The sequence below is a fragment of the Hordeum vulgare genome, chromosome 4H (assembly GCF_904849725.1).
Source record: "Hordeum vulgare subsp. vulgare chromosome 4H, MorexV3_pseudomolecules_assembly, whole genome shotgun sequence".
NCBI classification, from domain to species: Eukaryota; Viridiplantae; Streptophyta; class Magnoliopsida; order Poales; family Poaceae; genus Hordeum; species Hordeum vulgare.
In genome coordinates, this window is record NC_058521.1 from 26,860,564 (window position 1) to 26,871,803 (window position 11,240).

Below are 11,240 nucleotides of genomic sequence, written 5' to 3' on the forward strand. Positions count from 1 at the left end.
TGAGAATTTTGAAATAGAATTTTGAAGAAAACATAAAATGTTTGTGAATTCAAAAAATGCTCGGGATATTTGTAAAAGTATTCCCATATTCAGAAATATGTTCATAATTTTGAGAACAATGTTGGTGAAAACAATAAAAGTCCATAATTTTGAGAAAAAAGTTTGTGTATTATTTTTTGAGTGCAATTGAAAAAAATGTTTGCTAATTCAAAAAATGTTCATGCATTTCAAGAAATGTCCTAAAATTTGAAGGATGTAATATGATCAGCATGCTTGAAGATTATAATTATTTTTCTCCCGTTGCAACACACGGACCCTTTTGCTAGTATTTTAAAATGTATGTTAGAATTGTGTCGAATATTGTGTACAAGATAGGTTACAGTTGGACTTGTAGTTGTACTAGTTGCTTGCCTGTGCGTTGTCAGGAATAAAGTATACAATAATAATATACATTTTTTTAATTCAACAACTACCGAATAATTCAAAATAATATAGTTTTATTTGTTTATTTGAATAGTTTGTAGTACATGGCAATCATCTTGCAATCCACAAAGCAAGTGTCCTGATTTTATCTATTTATTTGAATAGTTTGTACCATTTTATCTATTTATTTGAATAGTTTATACATGATACGTGGCTTATTTCTATTATTGCGATAAATATGACCTTGCGCTTAGCTTCCATTTAAGGTGACACCTTACGCTATGTATGTCTGCACATCATTATCAAAGCGCGTAAGATAAAACTGATTACTCGATGGTAACATGAGAATTGTGAATTGTTTTACACTTTGACAATAAAATTGTGCAACAAAATGTACAACTAAGTGATCCTCCCTATGTTGACAATAATCAACAATTGGTTGGACGTGTTGCAGAAGCATGGCTATTGCTGGGGTCATTTTAGAGTAAGATATCCTATAAGGAACAAGCTGCTAAATCTTAAGAAAGACAACAATAATCGGCGAACTGGAAGTAATACTCATAGAATACTTATAGTTGCCTCGTTGATTCTTTAGTGTAGGGAACAAACATTAGAGCAGCCAATCTTTACCATACAAATCAGTTTATCCAGCTTCCTACCTATTTCACAATAGAAATTAGTTGCTTCTAGATGGTTTTCTTCATGCAGCACACAACGGTTGTTGGACCCGAGTCACTTTTATGCACATAGAAGAGAGCATCTTTGGGTTAGTACTTGGTAACAAACATCATCTAAATTACAATCCAAGAGTATAGAGCACATGGAAGATAGAACGGAACTCTAGCTGAGATGAGAACTACGTGCTTCATGTAAGTGTATTTCTTCAGCCTATATTCATATGGGCTTTGATCCTTGTGAGGATTGTCTCTATCTGCTGGTCATCTCATGCGCCTAACCCAACTATTCAAAGGAAAACAAATAGGGAGAATCACTTGTATAACGCCATGCAAATAGGGGTATATAATAATTAGCTACAAAATCCTTAACATTGACATAATTATCAGGCTTTCTTGAATGCTATCCTCTAGCCTTTGAGAGAAAAAAAGTAGGGTAAGGAAAAGCTAGTACGAGCCATGAAATCTCACATCGATTTTAACTAAGTTATGAAAAGATAACCATCTAACTCCTAGGGTACAAGTAACTCATTCTTTATTATTAACTAATATCAGATTATAAAGATGGCTCTGGGGCATTCTTGCAGTTCTGCATTAATGAAAATTATTTCACAAACATGGAACTTCCCTTGAACAGTAGTCAGTTTGTCAGCTGGTTAGATATCAAACACAAAGTTGAAGGTGAGGAAAGGTGAAGTGTTGGAGCAACCTCTTCGAGATCCCCAACGGTCGGGCACTACACGCCTCACACGGTCCTACCACTCCTGCTCCTGTATTAGATGGCAGCACATGCCCTTATGAAAATTGAAGAAGATCATAGTGAAAAAACATCAAAATCTGCTCTCGGTTCTTGTTGTCTTCGACTGTTTTAACTGATGCTATTATGTATGAAAAGGAATTACTCCAACTTCTTTCTGTAATGTTGAACTAGTTGCTGAACCATGCAATATGGGCGTCGAAACACGAACGACAAATAGAAGATGGGTATCGAATTCTGATTTTTCATAATCAGAACATGCTAAAACCACACAAAATATTTGCTCTCATTATGTTCCACCAACAAGAAAAGTACTAATAAAAGCAAGTTGTAGCATCGAAACATTCAACATGAACCAAGATTAGTATATGTTCAGGTCTTTCATATTTCCATGAATTTATCTTACCTATTTTGATGTTCATTCAACATCTGAGATCTAATGGAACAAGATTCAAAACAGGGGAGGGAAGTCAGAGTAAAGCAAGCGATGTAGTTAAAATAATGCAAGTGTTTACTGTAGCAAGTTACTCGAGATAAGCATGTGTTTGAATCACTGTTCGTGTATGTGTAGTGAAGCAATGCCAGTGATTTGTACCTCTCTTTGACTTCTCTTGATACGTCTCTTGTTCGTGTATGTGTATGTGCAGATTGGCCTATGCCAAATTTTCTAGTGTTTCTGTATTAAGAAAACTCAGCTTGCATGGACAGCTATAGACAAAAGAAAAAAGAAATGGCATCACAAAAATTATTATTCTTAGATACACAACAAACAAGGTGCTTAGTGATGTACTTAATTGTTAAAATATCATACCATGTCATGCTGAGGTATCCCTTCAGTAATGTAGACAACAAGGTCAAGCTCTGCTTCCAATGCCTCCATTATTGCAGCAGCAGCAAATGGTGGTGGAACATATATAACAGATGCATTGGCCTTTGTCTCGGCCTTAGCTTCTGCTACTGAGTTGAAAACTGGAAGGCCTAGGTGCTCAGTTCCACCTTTCTTGGGAGTAACTCCACCTACCTGTTCAATTCAAAGTATTGAAGTTAAAAGGGAATCATTTGATGAAAACCACAACAGAGACATGCTAATTAGTTGAAGATACTTATATTTTAAAAATTAAGCTACATATCTATATATCTTAGACTTAAGACAAGTCAAAACAACCTTACAGAAACATGTCAGTGCTTTGATTTAATGGTGCAAAGGGATCATCGCAGATGCATTCATAAGTGAACTAATGATTCAGCGTATAAAAGTAACCATAATGGGAAAAGGTTAGTATGTCACTGTTACACCCAGTATGTGACAGTTATCTCTGAGCTCCTGGTCAAGAATGTAGTAATGGAATTAGAACCATCAACATGACTCTCAGAATGCATACATAATTCTTACCATCCACATGACCGTTTTCTTCATCATATGCACCAGCATTCTTATTGTGTGGGAAACCCTGCCCAAATTGCTACCAATAATATGAGAGGTAAAATATGACTCGATGTCTCCGCACCACTTATTGAAGAATTCTAGCATTACGATGCATAAAATTTAGTTCGGTTCGATTTTCCATAGCGGCTTGAAAATTACAGGGCGTGCACATGGAAATTTGTTCTCGGGCTCTCTTTAAGTTTAGATCAACCAGGCCCTAGATTTACAAAACGTCAAGGGACCCATAGGAACGTTTGTTCCTCATGGTTTGATCTACAGAATAACACCCTGGAGCCACGCATCGATAAGAGACGAAACCCTAAAAGGCAAGGAAATGGAGATCGACAACCAACCATCCATGAGATCGTGCATTGTCGGCCCTAACTCTCAATCTCAAACCCTAGAGCCGCACCAGGGAGGATGAAATGAATGGATCGGGCAAGGCATTGAGGAGGGAGGCGGCGCGGAGGGACATACCATGTTGGTGCCGTACTCGATGGCCTGCTCGGTGTGGAAGGTGTCATTCTTTCCGTCGCTGGGGTTGGGCAGCGCAGGGGGCAGTGGGGGCGGCGGTGGCGGCCCACTCGCGGAGGGACAGCGGGGAGGGAGAGGGCGCGACGGCGAGGAGGGCCGGTGGGAAGGGAGAGGGCGCGGTGGCCGCGCGGGGGTGGCGGCGGCATCGAGCGACCGGGGGGGGGGGGTGTCCCACTCGTGGAGGGCCGGCGGGGAGGAAGCGCGGCGGCGAGGAGGGAGAGGGCGCAATGGCGGCGCGCGCGGGGGGGGGGGCAGTGTCGAGCGGCGCGGGGGCGTGTGCGGCGGCAAGCGGGTGCGGGGAGTGCGGGATGGGGGGTCGTGGGTTTTGTTGATTTGTTTTCACCGAGCATACGAGTACGAGGAGGGTGGGGGGATCGTATGGTTTTTTTTCTTTCTTGCGAGGTGGGATCTATCGCTGGGAGGTCGAACCATCGCGGAGGTTGAACCATCACGACGGCACATCCTGCTTTAATAGTAGAGATTGTGTTTAGATAGGATATGGAGTCGTGTCCAAGCATGACACTTGTACCCTGGGCCTCTCATATATAGCGAGGCTAGACACACGATGTAACATATGCAAACATAATAGCACATGCGTGCAGAGGGAGCCGGTGACGTGTGCCGGCGTCCATGGCGGCCAGGGTGCAGTATTGTGACGGTGTCACGGGGAGGAGCGCGCGTAGTCATGTCCCGGGGATGTAGCCATATCGATGAATCTTGTTGTAAGAAATCTCGGTGTCATGCTCATGTGATTGCTTGGTCCTCGAATGATCGACGGTGTGCCTTAAATTTATTATAACAATGTAGATTCAATCATTTTGTTCGGTATGTAGCCCTAGTAAAACATCTATAAAAACATATATTTAAGAATGGAGGGAGTAATAGGTTTTGTTATACATGCGCGCCTCGCACGCTGACAGATACGTATGTCTATTCAACTCATGCCATTTGGACCCTAAAGCTGACAATATGCATTTTTGCACTATCTTAAGCATCCGTGGAACATGACTGCATAAAAAAGTGAGAGAGAGATATACTTGTCTGCACGCCATCCTCGAGTCCCCTACGGACTACGGAGGGGGTAGAAAAGATGCATGTACGCAGATTTCAGCCGATTTCGTACGTTCAATTATCTACAGTATAATGTTTGGGGCTGTTCCAAGCTTGGATCTCGACGGGAACCCCAATCATGCATGCTTTCTTGGTGACAACATGTTCCACGCCGTACATTTCTCTTGTGACATGACAAAACAATAAGTGAGTAGGTGATCCGTCAATCACACGTCCATCGTTACCTGAATCAGGTCTAAGTCACTTCAAAATCACAGTAAGGCTGCCCAAGTATCATCATGCATGTTAACTAGACAATTTCGATGAGGTGGCATAGAATTAAATGAAAAAAGAAAGGATTGAGTATTATATCATGATACCGTATCATATTAAATAATGTGCTACTATGTGTCTTGCATGACAATAAATTAACTATACTATGATAGTAACATATGATACTATGCATTATGGATATGGTATTATAGACTAGTATCATATGCATGATACTAGTATATAATACTTCCTCCGTTTCTAAATATAAATCTTTTAAGATATTTTACTAAGGGTCTACATACAAAGTAAAATAAGTGAATCAACACTTTAAAATATGTCTATATACATCCGTATGTAGTCATTTAGTAAAACCTCTAAAAGACTTATATTTAGGAACAGATGGAATGGAGTACTACCCATTACAACCAGCCTAATCTATACTATGTACTACAGTACTTCCTCCGTCCCGTGACATAAAATCGATGCGAGCAGCAGTGCTGGAGTTGTGCCTGCAACTACAAGCTAGCACACGAAAAAGCTACCAAGAAAGAAAGAACAACGATATGCTGCCCGTCAAGCTTCTCGGGACGCCTGCCGCCGGGCGACGCCACCACTGGCTGTTGGTGGTGCTGCATCTCGTTCCCGGCCTCCTCCTCCTGCTGCTGCTCTCGCGCTCGGCGTCGGCGTCGGCGTCGACGGTGGTCACCCACCTGCCAGGATTCGACGGCCCTCTCCCCTTCTACCTGGAAACCGGGTGAGCGTATTGGCAATTTGGCATATGCATGGTGTGCAGTGTTACACCCACCGCGCTCTACCGCGTCGTTGTTTGTTCGACGATCTTGAACTGGGCGCGAGAGAGTTTCTCATGGCTGGAGTTGCAGGTACGTGGGCGTGGAGGAGGAGACCGGGGCGGAGCTCTTCTACTACTTCGCCGAGTCGGAGCGGAGCCCCGGCACGGACCCCGTCATCCTGTGGCTCACCGGCGGGCCTCGCTGCTCGGGCTTCAGCGGCTTCGCCTTCGAAGTTGGTCAGTCCGCCTCTTGCAGCTCGCGGCCGGTCCGGCTTTCCACTGCGAATTGACCCATCGTCGTCTTGCACCGCAGGTCCCGTAAAATATGTGCTGGCGCCGTACACCGGCGGTTTGCCGCACCTGGTACATAACCCGCTGTCATGGACCAAGGTAGGTGAAATCGATTAATCGACGCTCATCATCCATGACGCTGACTGCTCAGCGTGTTTCTCTTACTCACTTCCTCATTTACTAGTATATTTTTGAGAGTTTTTACGTTGACTGACGACGACGATCATCAGATGGCGAGCATCATCTTCCTGGATTCGCCCGTCTGCTCGGGCTTCTCGTATGCTCGTGACCCCAAGGGCTGCGACGTCGGAGATTACTCGTCGTCTCTGCAACTCCAAACATTCCTCAATAAGGTGACGAGAGCATTCCCAATGTCCTGTGACTAATTCAGTACTTAGGCCATTTCTAACTGATTTCCTAAAAATAATAGAGTATCCGGTGAAGTAGAACCTTAGTAGAATATAATTACTTCATTAAGTTTTGATCGTTCTAGCCGACTTCCTATACTTAAAGGAGTATTTTTTTTTAAAAAACTTTCTAATTCTAGTGTAAATTGCAACTATATCTTAGTACACATATAGAAATTAAACATAAATTTGAATGTTTAAACAAATCATGAATATAATTTACAAACCGAATTCAAAGTTACAATCCAAATTATTTAAATTTAAACATGCCGAATGGTTCAAATGTAACAGATAGCATGTGATAGAACAATTAGGACTCGGTAAGACGTTGCCAGTGATGCTCAACAATGATTTTGTTCGAGCTGAGCATGAGCTTGACGGTTCGATGCTCCTCAAGGAATGTCCCTCTCGTCTTTGATGATGTAGCAAAACTTCTTAGGCATATCCCTCTCGTCTTAAATGATCATTTTATACAATATGATGCAACAAGTCGTGATCCACCATAGAACAGTGGAGTTACAATACTCGGCAGGGCCACGAACAATTGCAAAGTGCTTCTGAAGCACACCGAAGACTCTCTCAACATCTTCTCTAGCAGTTTCTTGACATTGGGCAAAGTGAATGTTTTGTTACCTTTGGGCGTTAAATTGCTTTGACCAAGGTGGCCCATTGTGGATAGATGCCATCCGCAAGTTAGTAACCTATCGAGTAGTTGTGTCCATTGACCGAGCAGTTGCAAGCATGAGCTTCACCCGTAATAAGCCTAGAAAGCAATGGTGATCTTGACAACACATTCAAATCATTGTAAGAGCCAGGCATACCAAAGAATGAATGCAATACCCAGAGATCATGTGATGCAGTTGTCTCAAGAATGATTGTTGGATTATTCATGTGGCCTTTGTACCGACCCTTCCACCCTACATGATAATTTTCTCATCTTCAATGCATACAATCAAGTGATCCAAGCATCCCAGGCCATCCTCTTGCTTCATTCAGTCATCAGTCTCTAGGTGTCTTCCTCGGTTGGTGCTCTCAAGTACTCCAGGTCAAAGACAGTGATCACTGCTTTAGTGAGCCTTCGAACAACCTCCAAGATTGTGTCTTCACTAATGCGGACGTAGTCATCAATTGAATCAGCCGAACACCCATATGTCAAGACTCGAACAGCTACAATGCACTTCATCAGAGGGCTCGCACTTATCTCCACATGCATTTCTCCAGAGCTTGAACCAGCCATTATATCTCTCAACAACTTTTGCAATGGTCAGAAAAATACTTGTGTGCATACGAAAACGCCGGTAAAAGTACTTCTCGGGATAGTCTAGATTTGGGTCAAAGTAGTCACTCATGATCTTGGCATGACCCTCTGATCTATCACGGTTAATGTGTACACGGCCAAACTGTGGTCCTGTCCTCGGCCGTCGAATATCATCATTGAAAATCATGCCTACAACGATGAGTGTCTTCTTCCTCTTCGGATGACGATGAGTCCTCCAAGGCCATTTCCCTCAACATCTCCATCTACAATGCAAAACGGCTAGTTTCAATCCAAACAGCTCGGTTCACAAAGAAACGAACAGAAAACCTCATCTAGGCAATTCATCGAACATTTGCGATGCGGTGGAGGTGCACCAGCCGGCCGGTGTCGTTGATACCAAACAGGCCGGCAGCGACAAGAGAGAGTGACATGCAGTGGTGTGCAAGCTAGATGAGATGCTGTGGCCAACAGAAAAAGAAGAAGCAAGGAAGCAATTCAGCGGATCAACAATGGCCTTGCCGGCAGCGTTTCACCTTGATTCCGGCAACGGCGACGCGGCCGAAGGGGCTAGACGTCGGGCAAAAGGACGGCGAGGGGCAACGAAGGCAACGAGATAGCAGCGGGGCCGACAGAATTCGTGCCGGCGAATTTGTAGGGGTGGGCGGCGTCGCGAGGGAGAGGGGGGATCCGTTAAAAATGGCCTTATATATGTACGCGGAAGAGAATCGTGGGTTGATTACTGACCTCTCAATGCCTGATTTGTGTATGCAGTGGTTCACTGATCACCCACGGTACCTTCCAAATCCTTTCTACCTTGGGGGAGATTCATACGCTGGAAAGGTGATTCCACTTATTGCAACATACATTTCAGAAGGTAATTTTCCCTTCCCAACACTCTACATAATCCCTAATGACACCACTTCTCTACAAGGTTTGTAAAGCAGCAAGGCAAATTGTGCCAAAGAGACTAGAAAAGCAAATACATTTCCAAAGCACTCTTTTAATTTGCTTCTACTATGCTCCAGGATTTCAAAAAAGGGAGCAGCCTCTCATCAATCTCAAGGCAAGCTATTCTCTAGCTAGCCTTCAAACATTTGTTATATATTCTTGCAATGGCTAAAGGAGGGCAAAGAGTGTAGGATCGCCATGCTTTTTCTCGTTCTTTCTTGTGTTAATGCAATTATTTCCAGGGCTACCTGATCGGCAATCCTATAACAGACCCAAAGTTCGATAAAAATTTCCAAGTTCAAGGTGCTCATGGCTTTGGGATAATTTCTGACCAAATATATGAGGTAATTCCATATTCATTCACTTTGACAAAAAAGGTCGACAATTATTTTTGTTGTTGTTGTGTGTGGACCTAAAGAATTTGTAGCATGTTTTCCTTTTCTTCCTGGAAGGCTGCAATGAAGAACTGCAAAGGAAACTATGTAACCCCCGCAAATCAACTGTGTGCTGAGGTGCTACAAACTGTAAACAGTGTAAGATTCATGTGCTCACCTTTTGTTGTGAACTTATGCTATTGTCAGCATCGGCTAATGAAGCATCCCTTTTGCTGCAGCTCATTTCTGAAATCGCAGATGCACACGTCTTGTACAAAAAATGTGTCGTCGCCACACCAAAGCCAATAGAAGATGCTATAAAAAGAAAATTTCTGCTCGAAGAATCAATCGAGCCAAATGAAGCGCCTGGTCGACCAACCGTCGATTGTTTTGTTAGTCTTTCGTTGTCCCTGAAGTGTCAGTTTGATTACAGCATCTTATGGCTGTGAGACTATTCTCATTCAAAACTTATCTCGAATTACTTTCAAAACTACAGACATACGGTTACTACCTGGCATACTTTTGGATGAACAACAAGATGACTAGAAATGCTCTCGGAATCAAGGAGGTATATATTCATCTAGACCTTGGGTTTAAAATATTAGTAGCCTAGAAGCAGTATCGTCTGATCATCACTGAAAACAATATTGACAAAAATGAATTCGGCAATAGGGAACAATTGATGAGTGGATAAGATGCAAAAGGGAAGTCCCCTACACACAGGACATGCCAAGCAGCATACCGTACCATCTCAGCCTCACCATGAGAGGTTACCGTGTACTCGTGTACAGGTGAGAGCATCAACGCAAGCTTTCTGGTAACCGTTTCTTCTAGACCTTATAACCAACATTTTGCTTCTTTGTGAGCGCAGTGGAGACCATGATCTCGAGGTGCCCCAGCTCAGCACGCAGGCATGGATAAGATCCTTGAACTTCTCTATCATCGATGACTGGAGGGCATGGCATCTCGACGGCCAGGCAGCAGGGTTATTTCATCGGACTCCCATTTTTTTTTTGACTCAAGCATATGCAAAAAAAGAGCTTCGTCTTCGTGACATATCCATTATCTTTTCTGACGAGCAACATACCGTTTCTATTTTGCTAGATTTACCATCGCATATGCAAACAATTTGACATTCGCAACCGTAAAGGTGATCATGTATTCCTCTTTACATCATTTGTTTCTGTCCGTAAAACTGTTCTGTCGTAGCTGTAATAGAGCTCATAATCGCTTGGTTGTGCAGGGTGGTGGTCATACTGCTCCGGAGTACCAACCTGAAGAAAGCTTTGCCATGGCCCGAAGGTGGCTTGACAACGAGCCACTTTGATGTTTTTACCGCACAATTTTTTATCTCTCTTAACACAAGTCCTTGTATATTTAATTTGTCACTTCCCCTTTAATAGACCCTCCTAACACATTAACGGTTGAGATTGGATGATACTCCTTCATAACAAAGGGTAAGATGGGCTTATTTATAGAAAGTGGCTGCGTGCCGGTACGCTGCCCTGGGTCCGCCGTAGTATACTGATACAGCTTGTATACCGACCACGTGCTCGTTTTTTTTAATTACTGTCGTCACGTCACGGACACAACGTGCCGCCATTTTCGCCGAGTGCCGCGCCTTCCGCGTGCTTTCCTTCCCCGCGTCCATGCATCCCTTCATCGCCGACGATGCCATGCAGACGCGGCTGCTTCGAAAGCTCGTGGTTCGGCGGATGCGGGAGATGGCGCCGGCGGCAACGACGGGAGGCGCGGTGGTGGCGCCGCACCAGCAGGTCTCTGGTCGTCGAGCCTTACGGGGCCTCAGAGGTTGACATCTACCGCCACGGCATCCTCATCCCGCCGTCGTGCCGCCTGGCGCATGGGTGGCATGTCACGACGGATGACTACGCCACGCCGCCGCCTGACGCATGGGTGGCATGTCACGACGGATGACTACGCCACGCCGGGCCCTGCTCAAGTAGGCCCATGGAATCTCGAGGACCGCCAAGGGTTTATGGAGGGTCGCGATTTCGACACCGTCGTCACCTTCTAC

The 11,240-nt window shown here is 43.9% G+C and overlaps 1 protein-coding gene across 2 annotated transcripts; it reads left to right on the forward strand.

Moving 5' to 3' along the window:
* The first annotated feature begins 5,599 nt into the window (after positions 1-5,599).
* LOC123447666 (serine carboxypeptidase-like 7) lies at positions 5,600-10,686 on the forward strand. 2 transcript variants are annotated; one of them, XM_045124293.1, is made up of 14 exons: positions 5,602-5,891; positions 6,019-6,164; positions 6,241-6,317; positions 6,449-6,571; positions 8,655-8,757; positions 8,909-8,946; positions 9,074-9,175; positions 9,284-9,364; positions 9,445-9,597; positions 9,702-9,773; positions 9,878-9,996; positions 10,077-10,190; positions 10,310-10,355; positions 10,449-10,686. In XM_045124293.1, the coding sequence occupies exons 1-14, from the start codon at positions 5,620-5,622 to the stop codon at positions 10,530-10,532; spliced, it is 1,530 nt and encodes a 509-aa protein (XP_044980228.1). In that variant the 5' UTR covers positions 5,602-5,619; the 3' UTR covers positions 10,533-10,686. The 2 variants fall into 2 exon arrangements, with proteins under 2 accessions (XP_044980227.1, XP_044980228.1); XM_045124292.1 differs by having other exon boundaries at positions 5,600-5,891; positions 10,077-10,355; positions 10,449-10,633.
* The last annotated feature ends 554 nt before the right edge of the window (positions 10,687-11,240 follow it).

Bases quoted from the DNA above. Each gene is read 5' to 3' on its own strand.
- LOC123447666 (XM_045124292.1), top strand. From the start codon at position 5,620: ATGCGAGCAGCAGTGCTGGAGTTGTGCCTGCAACTACAAGCTAGCACA. The intron at 9,598-9,701 runs GTTAGTCTTTCG...TCAAAACTACAG, and splicing joins GACCAACCGTCGATTGTTTT to ACATACGGTTACTACCTGGC. The intron at 9,997-10,076 runs GTGAGAGCATCA...TTGTGAGCGCAG, and splicing joins TACCGTGTACTCGTGTACAG to TGGAGACCATGATCTCGAGG.